Source organism: Mastacembelus armatus, unplaced genomic scaffold, assembly GCF_900324485.2.
Source record: "Mastacembelus armatus unplaced genomic scaffold, fMasArm1.2, whole genome shotgun sequence".
Lineage (NCBI taxonomy): Eukaryota > Metazoa > Chordata > Actinopteri > Synbranchiformes > Mastacembelidae > Mastacembelus > Mastacembelus armatus.
The window spans coordinates 563,495-583,384 of NW_022872940.1; the positions used below are offsets into that span (position 1 = coordinate 563,495).

General features: G+C 38.5%; 1 protein-coding gene and 1 pseudogene across 1 annotated transcript in view; both read left to right on the forward strand.

Moving 5' to 3' along the window:
• The window catches only part of LOC113143885 (zinc finger protein 208-like), a 905,597-nt pseudogene that overhangs the window by 363,359 nt on the left and 522,348 nt on the right, over positions 1 to 19,890 (forward strand).
• The window catches only part of nebl (nebulette), a 142,744-nt gene that overhangs the window by 18,254 nt on the left and 104,600 nt on the right, over positions 1 to 19,890 (forward strand). The window contains exon 3 of the mRNA XM_026329538.1: positions 14,566 to 14,650. Coding sequence (XP_026185323.1) covers positions 14,566 to 14,650 — 85 coding nt within the window. The remainder of the gene's footprint in view (positions 1 to 14,565; positions 14,651 to 19,890) is intronic.

A 19,890-nucleotide genomic window follows, 5' to 3' on the forward strand; every position in this document is an offset into this window, starting at 1 on the left:
CAGCTTAGCAATAATTGCAGAGAACGTGAGTGTTAGTCCTGTGTTGTAAAATGGAAGTTGTCACACAGATCCTTGCCCTTGCTTCAGTAAGGACAGAGCTCTTTTGATAAAAATAATACTAATACTGTTTTTGTGTTTAAAGTGCATTTTAATGTTTATGTTGTAATTTCAGGATTTGCATTTTCTTTCTGCTATGAGGCATATCGAAGACAGCAGTGTGATCAAAGTGCATTCTGAAATTTTGAAGGTTTAGGTATCCCACCTATGGGAGGCATGACGTCACGGTGGTTAGCACTGTCACCTCACAACAAGAAGGGAATTCGGCCCTGGGGCGATTTTCTGTGTGGAGTTTGCATGTTCTCCCTGTGTCTGTGTGTGATTTTGTATAGGCAGTCCAGCTTCCTTCCACAGTCCAAAGAAATGCAAATAGGTTAATGGTGACTCTAAATTGCCCGTAAGAGCGACTATGAAGATTTGTCTGATTATATAGGCACTTTCAGACCAACCACTTCTAGGGACTCATTTCTAGGAACTGCAACACTGAGGCTCGGACCCGACAACTACAGACTGTAAGGGGCCTTTTTCTGTTCAGTAATAGTAAAGCTGCAGTAATGTAAGCTGGCTGGTAGCTATAGCGATGTCACTCCTGCATGACATTCAACAGCAATGCTGGAGAAATTTTTCATGTTCCATTTTAAACGGTCTAAGTCTCTGAATTTTCTTTTTTGGCAACCCGGACTTCAATGTCAGTCAACTTGTGTGCTTTTTTTTTTTACTGCAATTAACTTTTTAAAATGGCAGTTGCTGGTGTTGCATTGGCTTAAACTACTGTTTGACAAATCAGTGTAAAACTACATACAAGAATTATTCTGTCACGATCAGGGGTTTTGAAATCTCTGGTTTCTGATCTACTGTTGATTTTCCAGTCTGTGTTTTGTTATTGACTCAGTGTTTGACCCTGTATGGTCCCCGTGTGGCTTCTCCTGGTGTCGCGTCAGAGTACAACTGGACTCCACCTGTATTTGAGTTCTGTCTTTGCTCTAGAAAGGAGCACAACTCACAACAATGTATGGGAAGAAAAAATGTGATTCTTGCTTCCTGAATAAAGCAAAATATGTGGGAGGATAAAGAAAAGTGAGGAGTGTGGTGAATTGAGGTGACAGGTTTGATTTTCACAGTCATAAAAGAGATGAGACGGGTTTGTGAACTTCAAATTACAGAGCTGATTAGGCTAGTTGTTTACATACGTTCTTCTGAAATTATTCTGAGTAATTACTTAATAGAGTAAGGTCTGTTTCCATGGTCTCCACTGAGGAGCCCTGACTTAAAAGGGTTGTTGTTATACAAATCTCATTTTTGATTAAGACATTTGCCATGTAGAGAATTCAAAGTTTCCTTCTCTTCCCTTTGTGTTTTTAGTTTTTTCTTACATATCTTCCTATTTTTCTGTCTTTCTCTCTCTAAGAAACTCTTTAAGTCAGAAGCTTCTGTCCTAAACTATTTTTGTCTCAGCCGTAGATCAGCCTGGCAGCCAGCTATTAAATGCTTGTGGTGATAATATCTCTTACTTAAATAAGCACAGCCTGAATTAACTCTCCTCAGTTGTCAAGGCTTTTTTATCAGAAACTGCCACCAACAGAAAAACATGAGATGTGTACTTACAAAAGACATTTAGGATTTAGTGCAGGTTGAGTATAAAATGCTGCCGATCAGCCCAGTCAAGACTTGTTAAGTGCACTCATTACACAAGGAAGAAAAGAAAATCTGTATCGGTTCTACTTTACCTTGGACATACATGTCCACGACTCAGGTAGTAGGCCCATTTCATGTGCTGAAGTTTTAGTTTCTAGAGAGACACAGCCAACAAGACCCTGTAAATACCAAACAATGTTTGATACGGAGGAGACTCACTGCAGACCCAGCAGCAGTGTGCCGACTGTCTCACAGCAGGGTGGAGACAAGCCTTATAGTTGAGAATACACATTAGGAAGAATAGCGTTGTAGGGTAGGCACCTTTCAGACTGAAGTGTAAAAAAAATACAGATCTCCCCCAATTCATTGCATTTTATAGTAGATTGTGTTCACTGCAGCCAGCTAGGGCTCCAGGAAAATGTGCGGTGAAAAGATTGGGTCTGGTTTGCTGGCTCCATCTAGCAGTCCATCCATATAGTTCCAGGCAGTGTTAAAAGCTCTCCCATATGTTATTTGGGTGATTTCATGAAGCCAAGTTTGGTGTCACAGAAGTAATATTGTATCTCATACATTCGTACATTACACATCTAAGAGGGTTGCATGTCAATGCACACTGTGAATATAGCTGAGGCAGCAGGACTCTGTAACTGTGAAGAGAACTGATGAATGTAATTGTGGTTATTTGAATGTAATTTGGTTATTCCTGGTGGCTGCTGTACAGGCAGATACACTGTTCTCCCACTCTCACACTCATATTGCACTAGTTTGTACCAGGGGGTGGGCTGTAGATGTGCAGCAATGTGTCTAATGTCAATCAGAACCCTGATTCAAAGTGTTGTGGACTGCAGTCATCAGCGTGTTTCTGTGTCTTCCTGAGCAGTAAATTATGGAGCCCATTACGTTACAGGTTGTAGCACAAATAACTTCAGAACTGGTTGGTTTGCTTTTTGGGCTGATATTTTAATATCCTGTATTTAATAATTTAATTCATATGCTGATCGAGCCCTGAAGCTAATTGTTTAGTAAATTGCAAGAAAAACTGGTTCCAGTTTGTCCAGATTTCCTGCTAGTCTCCTCTCCACATAATTGTAAACTAACCATCTCTGTCTTTTGAACTGTTGATTGGACAAGTGGATTGTGACGGACATTGTTCAGTATTTTCTGACATTTCAGAGGCTTAACAATTAATTATCAGATGCATGCAGACCCCCAATTTAGTATGAGCAAAGTGCAATCGCTCTATGTGTTTGCGTTAGTTTACGAGTTCATCCTGCACTTTTTAGTTTGATTTATAGAATGAAAAAAAATTTTATATCACATTTCCTACAGTCATGGCATCATTTGTTAGACTTTGTATTAAATAGTAAATGCCTTTCAAACACCTTATATAGGTTTTTTCACAGGCTATATAATGTTCATCCTGATGTACGCACTGAAATCTATCGATCCACCCGTCGATCCATTTGGACCTTTTGAGGAGATCCTTTGTCCCCACAGCCATTAGACTTTTTAACATTAACTTGATATTGTATATATTATATAAAATTATCTAAAATTTCTGTGTAAAGTTAATATAAGAGCTGCTGGACAAATTTCCACCATGAACAAAGTATCTATCTAGCCATCTATCTCGATCTATTACCTACCACCTATCCTGGTTCATCCAGGGTCACGGGGTTGGGGCTGGAGCTGTAGCCAATGTATGCACTAATATTTCAGTGTAAAACTGGTGAAATTGCTTCTCTAATAGATCTGTATGCACCAATGCCAAGAACGCAGTGATGTGAGGATCTCAGCACAGCAGAGTCAGCTCGGAGGGAGGCTGTTTTATGGAGAATGATGCTGCAGTATGAACACAGACTTTCAGTACAGAACATCACCTGAGTGCAATTGAACTGCCTGTAAACTGGTGTGAGTCAAGACCTTGCTTCTGCGATGTTAAATCTTTGTCCTTAACATTTCCCTTCTTTTTTGTTGGCAAGTTTAACAATTATAACATTTTATTAATTCAGCTGAACTAGGGTTGGGTGCTGATTTAATATTTTCATATTTTTCTGCTGGAGATTTTTCCTTCATGCTTTGCTTGGTTGTGTTTTGTGGTTTGCTTTGACTTTTTTGACTGTTTTAATATTAATGTATTTCCCAGCTATAGCTGACATCATTAGTTGTGTTGGGGAAGGAGCCCATTAATTTTAGGTCATGCGGCAGTATTAGTCTGTGGATTGGGCCCCTACTTTGGTCCAGACTGAATGGACCATGAAATTTGGTACAGGGACTTATAGTCCTACTGACTTTGGCGATCCATTAAATTTCTGCGAGCTCCATGATGAGATTAATATTTCTGTTTCAGAGTGTTTTGTTAACCTCTGGGGTCTGAGGGTGTTTTGGGGCCTGGACAAGTTTTGACATGCCCTGACATTTGTGCTTTTTTCAGTGTCTTTTAAACATATTAATGTCTAAAGTCTGATAACACTGTAATCAGCACAAACTGGGCTACAATAATATGTGAGCATCAGGTTTATACATGATTGTGTTTTTGAGAAAACAGTGTTTATGCATGGTTAGTGAAAAACACATTTTTTGAAGTCACTGAAATAAGACCATAAAACACAAACAGAACATTGGTTCACAAGACCTTTGAAACGGCACTGAACTGCATTTTGTAGCTTAAAGTGTTTGCTTCAAAATTATGTGAAAATCATCTTGTTCACGAAATTAATATGTAATGACTTGAAATATGAACGTTTTTAATTCAACTTTTGTGGTTTGTAAAAACATCATTAGTGAGCTTGAAGAAAATTTGAAAGTATGGGACACTATTACAAAATTACTGAGTGTACTGTAATTAAATAATGACCTCGTACCATTATACCCTACTGTAGCCATCATAACAAATTATAAATCGTGTTTCTTTTCATGTAGTTTAGCACACATATAAAATATTTCATGTAGATGAACCTGCTTTGTTGTGACAGTAATGCGGCAGATATTGTATATTCCTATGATTTCATATTTGTGTGTTAGACTGGTAAAATGTCAACAAGGTTTATGAGAGCCAAGTCTGTCCTGAGCCCACACTGAGATTTTTCATCAACACCTAAGCAGGATCATGGAGAGCAGCCAGACTGACCAGCAAGCACAGGTACACACACAGAAAACACAGTCCTACACAAATTCATCTGTCATTCATATCACTCGTCTTCTTCTTCATTTGTGTCAGATTCAGCAAAAGAGCATCCATGTTGCTTTACATCAGTTGTTGTGTGATGGCTACTAGTAAAAGAGCTCTACTGTGTCTTGCCTCACTCGTCGGTATCCGAACAGAAGGTGCCATTTTCCTGTCCATGTGCTGTTTGTGTTCTTCTGGACAGTAGGGGGAACAGAGTACTGTGGTGTTCTTGGCTAATCGTCTGTCATATTCTGTTATCCATGGTCATATTAGGAGCACTGACTACCAAAATTCTGATTGTTTTTACTTGTTTTTATTAAACATAAGTCTGTAAAACTGCATGACAACTGGATTCAAGGTAGATTATTTTGCTTTGGAGAAGGAGAGGAGCATACAGGATTTTTAAGAGCATGTAGAGTATCTGTTCCTTTGTATACTGTTTTCTGCAGCTCTGCCCACCTGGGCTGTCTGTGGATGTTTTATATGCTCTGGTTTTTTTTCAGTCATTTTTGTTTTTTGTGGTTTGAGTGGATGATAAAAATGTGAAACTGAGACCTGTGTTGTGCTTGTGACAGAACATACAAAACATACAGACAGACAGTAGAGATGCGGATATGTTCAGATTATGATCCAGTATAAGTCTGGCATCAGTCTTTTGTTCTGAAGCGCAGAACAAAAAAAAACTTTTGGCGTTTATGCTTGTAACAGCCTGGCTGAGGATTAGAGTATTACTGAAAATGTTGTTTTAAAATGAAAACTTTTACCCACAGCTGATTACCTGGCTCAGGTGTGTTCATCCAGTCAGAAGCAGCAAGTGCAGGGATAGTTGGAAAAAATGATGGGCAGGGGTCCTTGAGGACCAGGATTGTGAACCACTGCCCCACTTTATTCCTGATCATCTTCCTCTCAGTATTTATGCCTCTGCGGCAGCTATAGCTACGGCCGGGAGTCATTATGTTTTCAGGCTGTCCATCAGTCTGTCCATTTTTTGTGAATGCTATATCTCAGGAATGTCTTGGGGGTTATTTTTTCAATTTGGTCCAAACATCCACTTGGACTCAAAGATGAACTGGCATGATTTTAGTGGGCAATGGTCAAAGTTTGTCCCATTTTTGGAAATGTGGTATCTCAGGAATGACTTTTTTTTTTTTTCAAGTTTGGGAGTTTCGTAGTCAGTGGTGTTGCACAGTCTACCTTGCATGTAAAGTGTAACTTGGCTGTTTGGTGGAGGCCAACAGCTGGTTGGACCTGGTTTAAGGATTCTCTTCCTGGCTTTTGGATTTCCTGTCGGTACCTCAGCCTGCCTTCTTGGGTTGGATCACTGCTCACCCCTAGATCCTTATTTCAGCTGCAGCATTATGTTTTTTATTATTGTACCATTAATCTGTAATATTTCTGCATTAAAAACTGACCAGATTCTAAAGATAGTTATTCTGCATAGTTTAATGGATTGGTGTTTATTAAAATAAAATTGATTTGATTCTTTAGTTTGGTGCATCTTTGTGTCTATGTTCAGTATATATAGTGCCAGTTTTCATTAGCATAGTTAGCAGCTTCTTAGCAACTCATCTGTAAGAAACTTGATAACAGACCAATTAAACTTGTCTGTATGAAGTTGTCTGCACATAGCGATATCTTCTCATGTCAGTTTAGGGAGTCACTTACTCCCAGTTTCACTTTAGTTTATTATAATTTATGGTTAAAATGACATCTCATGAAATCATACACCTCAGCAAAGGAATGTGCAACACACAAACGTTTTGCAAAAATAAGGTTGCTTTTCTTTGACGTTACACATATAGTTTGGGTCTGAATGCTCACAAAGAGTTGTGTGCGTCATTGCTACAGAGGGCAACGAGACTGTTGTCATTTGGCAAATGCCACAGTAACATTATAGACAATAGTAAGTCTAAATCTGTATCCACAGCACACCCACTGCACTGTGTCACACTCACACACACACACACACACACACACACACACACACACACGCGGGTGTATCTCGTGTTTTAACCAAGCAGTAACAGAAAGGCAGGATGTGACCAAGGGTATGGACACTAATTTTAGAGAACGTGAGAACTACTGTAGCTTTTTAACAATGATAATTCAGGAGATTTGTGTTGTATTTTCCCTCTGTATTTCTTACTGTTCACTGTTCACTGTTCTATACCTCATAGAGATCAAATGTCCTGTTGGACTTTACATCCATGACCCTGTAGTTATTGATTTTAATGTTGTCTAACTATTTTGTGGAGGAGCGCTAGTTTACAAAGTCCTCATAAATGATATGCAGCATAGAGAGACTGTGGAGTGAAATTCTGGCTGCACCCATTAAGAGAACAAGATTTTAATGCTCTTGTGTGACCCTGGAGACAATAATTTTTAAACTTCAGACCAGTAATAATCACCAATAATTGTTCACATTTATTTCTTCATTTATTTTTTTATATCATTCATTCATTATTTATATCCGCTTATTCCTCTTTAGGATCACAGGGATCTGCTGGAGCCTATCCCAGCTCTCTTTGGGTGAAAGTCAGGTGACAGGGCCACATATATGAGGTGAGAATAGGTTCAGGATCAGTAACACTGAAAACTAGGATTTGAATGTTTGAAAATTTTGGTTTCAAAACTGAAAGCTATTATTCAAACCACTGAAAATAAAATGTGAATATCTGAAAAAATGCTTCATTCTTTTCAGTGTTACAAATCAGCTATGTGATTGGTGGAGCATCTGTGAGCACCTGCCCTGGTCTTCTGCAAAGTTTCAGATCTGTCGCCCATGAAAACAGGGTCAGAAATGTGATCTGACACTCTGCAAAAAATGAGTTGAAAGAACAGAGTTGAATGTTTGCAAAGCAAGTTTTAAAACTTGAAGAGACTGATTTGTAACTCTGAACAGAATAAAGCCACATTTTCAGACATTCAAATCGTACTCTCCAATAGTTTAAAGTTTTAAAATCAGTTTGTAAGTGTGGACCTTTTTTTGAAGTTTCAGATCATTTTTGCCTGCTAAGACAGGGTCAGAATGAGCAGATCTGAAACTGAAATAAGAGTGTTAAGAATGTCTGAAAAAAGTGAGCTGAATGTTTGAAAGGACAGAGCTGAATGTTTGCAAAGCAGGTTTTAAAACTTGAAGAGACTGATTTGTAACACTGGATGAATGAATGAGCATTTTTTGGAGCATTTTTGCAGATATTCAAATTTTATTTTCAAAGGTTTGAATCATAACTTTCAGTTTTGAAACCAACATTTTCACTTTCAAAATGTATTTTCAAACATTCAAATCCTGGTTTTCAGTGTTGCTGATTGTGACCCTGTTCTCACCTCATACACATAGAGACTCACACTCACTCCCATTGGAAATTTAGAGTCACCAATCAACCTGACATACATGTTTTTGGACTGTGGGAGGAAACCAGAGTACCTGGAGAAAACCCACACAGGTTTTTCTCCCAAATGTGAAAACTTATGGTTATATAGCCATACACACCCTGTACCGTAACTTCGCTTTGAAAAGTGGCGGGGACAAAGACAGGTGGTGGTCACTAGAACGTAACCAATCATGCCAGAAGCATTCAATGGTGCCGTAAATTAATCCGTGACAGACTATGAAGTGCTGTTATTGTTTCACTGATCGCGCGCGACTGTAACCGGCACCGGTAAAACTGTGACGTTATATATGATCATGATCATATTAACTCCTCACTGTTTATACGTTTTAGAGCGCGTGACGTCACGTGCAATAGACAATCGCGGTAGCAACCGACCAGTGCGGTGACGCGGTTGTCACGGCGACCGTCACAGCCCTAGAAAAAAAGCAAACAGGCCTGTTAGTCTTCTGCAGGCATCTGGATGTCAGCTGGCTGTTAAACACTGCACACAAGCTTAATTGCGGTCCCGAGCTGCTTGTGAAGCCAGTACAGAGTTACCTTGGCGGGCTATGTATGTGTTAGTAAAGTATCCCACAGAGCTGGTCTTTGTCTCAAAGGACTGGGTTGTACCAAACAAACAAAGCATCCATGGTTGTCAGTGGCGACAGGTGCAGTGAAACCTTAGGCTGAAATTAGTTTGTGCGTGTGTGTTTATAAGACTGTGGGGCTGTTGGTTGAAAAAGTGCCAGCATTTTCACACACACACACACACACACACACACACACACACACACACACACACACACACACACACACACACACACACACACACACACACACTTAGTCTCCTCTGAATTGCGTTTTTCTCTCCCAGTCTCTGACTAAACCTGACAAACTACATTTCTAGATATAAGCAAATAAATAGTGGAGAAAGACTGAAACATGAGAGATTGAAAAAGAAACAGAAATATGTAGAAACATATCAGAAATCACTGACTTTAGGTTTACTTCCTCTCACATTCCTATATCCTTTGTAACCTTGAAGTTATTGGAGCTGCACTCATTAACACTTATTTAAAGTTGCTTTAGTCACGTAGTCACACAGAAAAGGAAGGAGTTTCTTATTTTATGCTGATGTAAAAATATCGTGGTGTATGAATGAAGTTACCTTTCAAAATAAGCTTTTTGTCAACTAAACAGAGCCTGTAACTTATTATAGTTTTCCCATTTGGTAGTGTTCATTTCTCAATATTGACCATCAGCACAGCAGCAATGTGGACTAACCTATGGAGCAGGTCAGTCAAATGCAACCGTGACTAACAGTTAATGTATTTATAAATGTTAAATTTAGGTTTAAAATGTAACACAATGCAAGAATTGATATCGGCAGGTTGAAGCCTATAAATGCCTATTTTTATAGTTTAAACCCTAAATATGTCCCCAGATATGCTCCCAAAGAACTTTAATTTTATTTCAAACTCAGCTTAATACATTATTAGTAAATAAATTAGTGACCTAAATTAGTAAATTATAGTGTTAATTATATAATTAACTATAATTATTAATTATAATATATATATAATTATTATTAATTATAATAATAATTATAGTGTATAATTTAGTGTTAAAACACATGAAAAATTATATACTGCCATGAAAAAGCCATTAAAAATTGAGGAGGATATTTGCAGTTTCTGCAAAATTGAAGGGATTTCCCCAAACAATTGTTAGTTAGGTTCTAAGGAAAAATCCGCGAATGACTGAGGCAGTGAACTCTGAACCACAACTTCATGGGGTTCTACTGTATTTCTTGGCTGTTTTGAGCAGCAGTGTTACCCATTTGGTTTCTAGCTGCAACTCTCAGACTGTAGCTCGAAGTGAATTTGTGTACAAGTGTTGTGTACATGTTTCAGGTCTCACACATTATGGTGCAGCTTTTTTATTGCTTGATACATGAGAAAAACTAACATGGTTCTCATTTTCCATTAATTATCTACAAGAGAAGTCTGCCTGATATAATTTAATATCATTTCTTTTGGGTACACAGAGACTCTGCATAAACAACAAACCACCAATCATAGTAAAACAACCAAAGCCATCCCCACGCGTTAGTCGTTAACCACATCCTGAACACGAGTGAGGAATGGGAGAAAAATTAAAACGAAAACTAAAATTCTGTGTCAAAAATAAGTCTCAGTTTTGTTGGCTATTGAAATGATAACATTGACCAAAAACAAGTATTTTGTCCTTGATGACAGGTGACGCTCAATCCGGGAAACTCTTTCTGTTGATATAAAAAAACGTAGTTATCTGTAGATGTATTTTGTGTCACACATATTAATCTAGAAAACAGAAAAGAGCTGCCACATACAATATATTAATCATAATATAATAATTGGAACTCTGTATAAGGTGCTGTAGAGCACTGTTTATGCAGGCTGTGCACCCATAAGGCATGTTGTCATGCTATTCTATTCTAAACTATTATAAATTATTAAAAATTCAATCAATAATTTTTCATCTATTATAAACAGGCTATTGCCTGGGCTTCCCGTCAGACTATAGTTATGGGTCAGTAGGTCCCTACTCACCTACTGGGATCTACTGGAAGGTTTAGTAGGTGGTTTTCATTCTACAGATCTTGATTGTCGTCATTATGTAAACCCTATGTTAATTTGGCAAAGAATTATCAGTTTTATTTAAGATGTTGTTGAAGTTGTAGTATATAACCTACATACAAATCGTACATCCTCTATCTTTACTAAAATGAAATGGTCTTAATATTCTCATGGTATGTAGACTTACATTGACTGCAGACAGACAGTAAAGCTTATGATCACTGTTAATGACCTACTAATTATCAGTTAAAAGGTACAGACATGTAGGCCACGGCAGACTGTTTATGACCCCATTGTTATAATCATAATTATAATTACTGTGTAAGCAGTGTTGGAAACCGAACATGTACAGGAACGTAATGATGCTGTTTGTGACTCTACGGGTGTTCTTTATGAATCTGAGTTTGTAGAGATTCAGTAAACGGAGTCTGGTGTGAGTGAGTCAGGTGAGTCACCTGTTAAGGTTTAGGCATTCGTGTATGTGCATTAAGTTCCTGTCATGTCTTGTGGTCAACTATGAGGGTCAAATATGACATGAGATTGTGACAGGAAAGATGTACAGTGTTATGGTAGTAAAACTCAAGAAAACTCACTTCAGCTCTTCACAGGTGTGCACTGACACAGGCTTTGACCTCAGGGATCAACAAGAGCTCATCTCTCCAAAACGTCTCATTTAACTAATTAGTGTATTGACAGGAAAATTAATCTGCAGCCATTTGATGATTGATTGTGATTGATTGGTGTGATGTAGTATTTCAAACAAGAAGGGCAATGACCTTTTAGATTATCTTTAAATGTTACAATAAACCAATTATCTTTAGGTTTTTATGCAGTTGCTCTGACAAACCAATTATTTGAGGACAATAATACATTGATTATTTAATAATGAAAATAATCATTAGGCACTGTGATGAATAAACATTTACAAAACTGAAAACCTGTGTTTTTTGCATATTACTGTATGTTTACATCAACTAGCATTGTTTTTGAAATCTGCACTTTTGTTGCTGTGTTATTACCACCAACACTATGGATCACTGAAAATGTATTTGTCTATTGTCGCACACACACATACACCCACAGACTGAAAATAAAATGAAGACCCATTCATAAAAAACATTGCTCCACAATGGAGTAACAGCCTAAGACCCAAAAGTCAAATCCAGCGTTTATGAAAAACATAAAGATTTAATTTCAATCTGTGAAAAATCTGAGATAAACAACACAGTAGAGTTTTTGCTGAGGGAACGTTTCTGTAAACATGCTTCCATTTTCATCTCTGTCATGAATTTTACCTGTGATCACCCATTGAGAGTGAGTGCTCTACTTTGGGAACAGAACAGCCCTTTATTTAAAATACTGATTTTCTGCAGCAGTGGGGAGAGAAACAGAAAGCAAGAGCAACAACATGAGAGAGAGAAAGAGTGATACAGTGTGTATGGGAAAGGAGATGATAGTGGGAGGAAGGAAATGGTGAAGTGGGAGGAAGAGAGGAGTGAAGGACATTTCAGTGTAGTGGTCACACTGTGCTGCTGAATATACAGCTGGCAAAGATGATTCACACACAAACACAAAGAGGCTTGCAAGGCTCTGTGAATCAGCCAGCTTGGAGCAGCACTGCTCAGAGTGGATCTCTTTGTATTTTATTCTCAAGAGGCTCCTCCAGTATTTTTAATGTGCACAGAGATCACAGATGTCACCAGCACAAGGGCTACTCCATGAAACTCAACTTTGTCAGCTGTTATTTTACTCATTGTATGTTGGAAGACTTTTATGAACTGTTTCCCTTTTTACATTTTTCTTGTTTGCCGTCCCCTCCCTAAACTGCCACCTTAGAGGGCTGGAGGGGTTTGAGTGTCTGAATGATCTTAGGAGCTATGTTGTCAGGGGCTATAATGCCCCTAATAGGGTCTCCCAAGGCAAACGGGTCCTAGGTGATGGACCTGACCAAGAGCAGTTTGATTGCCCCTTTTGAAGAGGATGAGAACAAGGACAGTAACATCGCCCGGCATGGTATATATACTGTATATATACACAGAGATATGAAGTGCACACACACCGTGAATACACACCCGTAGCAGTGGGCAGCCAACTCTCCCTAAGATTGTAGACTGATATCCTGTATTACTCATTAATTGATTGATTGATCTGCCATGAAAGGATCTGGTGCCTCAAATTATTAAGATGGTTTATATATATATATATGTATATATATATATATTTATATTATATTATATATATTTATAGCGCTAAATGCATTATATATGTATTGAACATGAAGGTCGAAAATGCATATATTTATATTTACAGGGTGATTTCTCTAGCTGCCATCTCGTCCTTGATCTTTTCAGACAACCCTGCGTAAAACATTTCCACCCATGCCTTTTGATTCCATTCGCATGTGGTAGCTAAGGTTCGAAATTTGACCGGATATTCTGATACGGAACGATTCCCTTGCATTAGTCTGGCCAGACGAGTTGCTGCTTCTTTTCTAGGTCTGGATGGGTCGAAGGTCTGAATTAACTCTCTAGAAAATTCCTCCACCGAGTTGCAAGTGTCAGATTGACTGTCCATTTCCGCCGCTCCTCATTCTAGAGCAGGTCCTGTCAGCAGGGATAAAATAAAAGCAACTTTGGATGCTTCCGTGGGAAACGCTGAGGGCTGGTGTTTAAAATGTACTTGACATTGCTTTAAAAAAAATCTGCAAGTACTCGGGCTTCCGGAGTATCTTTCTGGTAAGCAGATGGGTATCCCTCACTCGCATAGATAATGAGGAAGGAGAAATGCCAGGAGTTGCTGCGCCTGATGTTTTAGCTTCTACGGCTAATGAAAGTCTATTTAGTTGTTTCACATAAATCCAAAGAAAATGTATATGTATATGTAGTATATAAATATGTGATATCTAATAATAATAATAATAATATGTATATTTAAAAAAATGTATACGATAAGGGCATTAATAAGAGACAGAAAAGGTCAAGTGAGATAAAGTTATGGCAGGGTATTTCCTGTTCATTTTTAGACCACTCAGTAGCTGATTGTTCCTGTGAATGTCACCATCCTGGTGGGTCACTAAGTCATTAAATTTATTCCCAGAATGGAAAGAGCTCTGACATTTTTTAGTGTTCAGTGGACTGAACATCCATTTAAAAAACTGAGTTACTACAGAGTGAATAAGTTTGGACTCCGGTGGATATGAGATCACCACAAGCATGTGTTTCATATGTGAGAGAATGCTATTTCTTTATTCCAACGTGTTTAGGTGAATCAGCGCTTTTGCATACAGTAAATGTCCACAGCTTCTTTATTTGATTTTATTTTTAATTGCCCATGTACCTTAGTATCACAGTCTCTTTAAAACTGGCACCGTTTCTTTTTAAAAATATACTCAGACTCATATTTTTTGGTATTTGCATCATTTTGAGATATTTTCATAAAATTGAATTCAAAACACAAGCAAACATTACGGACTGAAATATGATTGCTGCAAATGCATCTTAAATACCAGTTTTAATTGAAAGCAAACAAAAAAAGCAGCAATGTGGATTTCTGCTTTTAAAAAATGTTGCCATCTCTGAGGACTGAATGGGAAACTGTAACTTTAACAAATTGCAAATGGGAGTTACAGAATTTTTAGATGTTTTAATGATAAAAGGTAAATTTTTCAAAACTAACAATGTTCATGTGTGTAACTCTTTCTTTCTCTTTTCAGACATTACCCCAAGACGTCATTCACCATTGTGGCTGACACACCTGAGAACTTGAGGCTGAGACAGCAGAGTGAGCTACAGAGCCAGGTGAACACACACACACACACACACACACACACACACACACACACACACACACTTATCTATAACATTTCCTTGAGACTTACACTAATCATAAAAACAATTAATAATAATTGTGACTCTACGGGTGTTGTTTAAGAATCTGTGTTTGTAGAGTTTCAGTAAACTGAGTTTATTATTTATTATTTAAATATTTTTAATAATAATTAGCCTTCAAATTAAAGTGGTAGGCCTGAGGTTGCACAGAACAGGTTTCTACTCTAGGCTGAGGCGAAGGAATTCATCCAGCTATTCACTACCTTCATCCCAGTGTTTCACATGCTGCCCCCCCATGCACCTGCATAGGCCTGAAACTATAGGTGGTTGCTGGAAAATATTTAAACTGTAAGTATACATTTACTGCTTAGGAGATATTAATTTCAGTGTCTAGACTAAACCAACTAGATCCTTCATCTGGTGTACCTGACTTAGTCACACCAAATCTATTTCTTTTACATCAACGAGGAGAGGCAGACATTTTAAGAAACCTTATAAAATCACAATTAAAGCAAGGAAGCTTTTACTTTAACTGCAAATGTTGTTCTTTATTTAGAAGATGCAAAGGCTAACAGCAAACAATAAATAAGTTACATCAGCAAATGTATTAAAAATCAATAAAAATCAACAGTACAATAATAAATCAGTTATCTCTATTCTTTCCCTATGTTAACTATCATTCTACTCACAACCTCCTTGCTCTTTAAAGAATAGGGCTTCTCTCTCTCAGCTTCTCTTCTCCTCAGTGTTGGAGGTCTTCCTCCGGGCCTAAAGGCCTGACTGCCATGGAACAGTCTCGCCTGGTTAGGCAGATCCTGGATGTCTCCGCTTGGCCTTAATGCACTCCCGATAGTAGCAAAAATCTTGATGCAGACTGAGAGTTTCCTTCAGCAACTGAAAAGTCGGTACCAACCAGCAAAATTCTAGGGTTTATATAGTTTTTTTCCTGCATTAGGTAATGCTTATTTCACAGTTTTGATTACTTCCCTCATCCTGTTTGTCAGTTACCATGCAGACTTTGTGATGTCAGATGGCATGATCAGTGCATGGCCAGCAACTTCAAGTTACATGACACTTTAGATCTCTGCCCTGGTCATTACTTTAATGTCAAAATGTTAATTTTCTTTTAGTTTAGGTATCTCCCTTTTTCTCCTAGCCACCTGTTCACTCGGTCTTCTTTCACTTCCATACTGACCTGTGCACACAACTTATTTTATTTCATTAATACACTTAATTCATAAATTAACTTCTTTCCTTTAAAAGAGATTCTTATTTTTAATATTTTCATGTAATCAACGACAATAAAATCACATTGTAATCAGTCACAATAAATCATAATATAGTTACTATGAAATAATTTTTCTTTTTACTGATTCAAATTAGCTCTTAGTTAACTTTACTTTTATATGGTTTATATCAATATTTTACCTAATATTATATCTAACCTCCATCTCCACTTACTACCTGTTCCTCAGTGCTGTTCGACTTCATCTCTGAGGTGTATAGGGCTTATGCTGCAAGTATTACATTTTAATTAAATTCAGTTCAATTCAATTTTATTTGTATAGCGCCAAATCACAATACAAATCATCTCAAGGCACTTTACAAAAACTAGAACTAAAAACCCAACAAATCCCTTATGAGCAAGCACTTGGTGACAGTGGAGAGGAAAAAACTCCCTTTAACGGAAGAAAAAACCTCCAGCAGAACCGGGCTCAGTTTGGGCGGCCATCTGCCTCGACCGGTTGGGGTGAGTGGATAGAGCAGAGAGAAAAGAACAGCAACAATAAACAACAAATAGACACTGCAAGTTGGTGGGGCCAGTAACTGCACATCAGCGATAAACAGCTCCAGGACCAGGGACACCTGCAGAAGGTACAGAGAGAGAGAGAGAGAGAGAGAGGGAGGGAGAGAGCACAAACTAGGGGAGAGAGAGAGCACAAGGTTAGTAACATTCAATGGTGGAATATACATAAGGTGGGAGAGAAGGGGGGGTGGGGGGTGGGGGTGGGGTAGGGGAGCTCAGTGCACCGATGGTCCTCAGGCAGTCTAGGCCTATAGCAGCATAACTAACTAAGGGATGGTTCAGGGTTGCCTGAAGCCAGCCCTAACTATATGCTTTGTCAAAGAGGAAGGTTTTAAGTCTAGCCTTAAAAGTACAGAGAGTGTCTGCCTCCTGAACCCAGGCTGAGAGCTGGTTCCACAGGAGAGGAGCTTGATAGCTAAAGGCTCTGCCTCCCATTCTGCTTTTGAGAACTCTGGGAACCACAAGTAGACCTGCACTCTGAGAGCGAAGTGGTCTATTGGGATAATATGGTACTATGAGGTCTTTAAGGTATGAAGGAGCTTGATTATGAACGGATTTGTATGTGAGAAGAAGGATTTTAAATTCTATTCTATAGTTTACAGGGAGCCAATGAAGAGAAGCCAATATAGGAGAAATATGATCTCTCTTGCTAGTTCCTGTCAGGACTCTGGCTGCGGCATTCTGGATTAACTGGAGGCTTTTTATGGAGATACTGGGACATCCAGATAGTAATGAGTTACAGTAATCTAGCCTTGAGGAAACAAATGCATGGACTAGTTTTTCTGCATCATTTTGAGACAGGATGTTCCTAATTTTGGAAATGTTGCGCAGGTGAAAGAATGCAGTTCTAGAGATTTGTTTTATGTGTGAGTTAAAGGACATGTCCTGGTCGAAAATAACTCCAAGGTTTTTTACAGTAGTGCTGGAGGCCAGGGCTATGCCATCTAGAGTAGCTATAATTTTAGAAAAGCTGTTTCTGAGGTTTTTATGCCCAAATACAATAACTTCTGTTTTCTCTGAATTTAAAAGCAAAAAGTTACTGGTCATCCAGGCCCTTATGTGCGCGTGGAAGGTTCATCATGGACATGAACAAACTGGAATCTGTCCGATAAATAGGATTGGAACCACTTTAACGCTGTTCCTCTGATACCAATCACATGCTCCAGTCTCTGTAATAAGATGTTGTGGTCAATGGTGTCGAATGCAGCACTAAGGTCTAGGAGGACAAGTATTGAAACAAGTCCATTATCTGAGGCTAAGAGAAGATCGTTGGTAACTTTCAACAGTGCTGTTTCTGTACTATGATGTGCTCTAAATCCTGATTGAAAATCTTCAAATAGTTCATTCCTGTGTAAGTGGTCTGATAGCTGCTTAGCAACAGCTTTTTCTAGGATTTTAGAAATAAATGGCAGGTTGGATATTGGTCTATAATTAGCCAAGACACCTGGATCAAGACTAGGCTTTTTGAGTAAAGGTTTGAATACTGCAGTCTTAAAGGCCTGTGGTACGTAGCCTGATACTAGAGATAAATTTACCAAGTCCAATAAAGATGAGTTCATTAATGGCAGGGTGCCTTTAAGCAGTCTAGTCGGGATGGGGTCCAAGAGACACGTTGATGATTTCGATGAAGCAACTACTGATGTAAATTCAGGAAAACTATTAGATGTTCAATTTCGACACCATAGGTCAGAACAAGATCAAGGGTGTGATTGAAACAGTGGGTGGGTTTATTAACATTTTGAGTGAAACCAATTGAATCTAATATAGAATTAAATGCAGTGCTGAGGCTGTTATTTTCAACATCTACATGAATGTTAAAATCTCCCACTATAATGACTTTATCTGATCTAAGCACTGAATCAGACAGGAAGTCAGGGAATTCAGTTAAAAACTCTGAGTAAGGGACAGGTGGACGGTACAAAATGACAAGTAGAACTGGTTTTTGTGTTTTCCAGTTTGGATGTGAGAGACTAAGAGTGAGGCTCTCAAATGAGTTATAACTGTTCTGAGGATGAAAGTTTAATAATAAGTTTGAGTGGAAGATTGCAGCTACTCCTCCACCTCGACCTGTGCTTCGAGGAACATGATCATTTTTATGACTGAGGGGGGTTGATTCATTCAGACTGACATATGTGGTAGAAATTTCTTTGAGAGTTGCTAATTCTCAGAAAACAACCACAAATGTGATGAATCATCTCAGGTTTAATCACGGGCCCCGAGAGGACGTCCTTGCAGAAATCCTCTGACGTCTGTGTTACAACACCAGGTTTATATACAGTACTGTGGACTAATCCTGAACAGACCCCGACATTGTTTATTCAGGGACCTATCTTCAGTCTTCTTACCATCAAAGAGACAAATTGTTGGCAGTTATTTACAACCCTCTACCCTAAAACACTAAACCAATAAACAGCCACACAACCCCCACATTGGTTTAACCCTCTGGCATTTTGACGCATCATTTCCTGATAAGGCCGAAACAAACTTAAATTACTCCGTCACTTCTGATCGTACAGATAAAAGAAGTATATCATTCAAATCTGTAAAGGGTCTAGTTTTAGTGGTATACCATCATAATAAAAACAAAACGTTGTGCTTTTTTTAAATAAAGAAAGCCGACAGGGTGCGCTCTCGGACTTTTCTGTCTCTGCCATTTCTCTTCACAGACGCGTAAATAAAACAACCAGAATCTCAGCGAATACTTGGCTCATAAAAATAAGAATTATATGGCTAGAAAGCTTGAAATGTTTTCTTTTGAGTGAAACAATTCAAGTCAAAAACAAATCATCACTTTTTATTTAATTCGTATGAACGTAAGGAGAAGTCCGTTTTTTCCTGTCTCACCTCATTACAGGTAATGCGGTCCCGCCTTGTACACTGTCCACTGTTCACATGTAAATAATCTCAGGTGAACCAGGTAAATATGTGCACGCCCCCGAGAAATGACACAAAATATCAAACTTCATCATAGAATTTACTCACTTTTTCGGCGCGTTTGGATGATGGCGCGTTACGCACGTGAAGCGGCGCTCCTTACATTCCACACAGAGACAAATAGTTTAGCTTGTCCTCAGAGTAAAAACACTGATTTTAACTCAAATGAGGATCGTTTGCTCCTCATTGTGTTGTATTGTACAGCACTAATCCGTCCCATCTACATTGACTGAAAGGCTCATTATGCGCGCCTTTGTCTGGACGGTCAGTGCGTCTTTTGTGTTCTCAGGTAAATCACATGACTATTCATCCTCAGACACACCCTCTTGCATATGGCCTTTCTGGACAAAAAGTGTCTTAGAAAATTTAAATCAGTGTATTGTTTACTGTGAATGTGTGAACAAGATGACATTCACAGCACTCTGAAGTAAACACTTTAGCCTACAACATGCAGGTCTCCAAAGTCTTG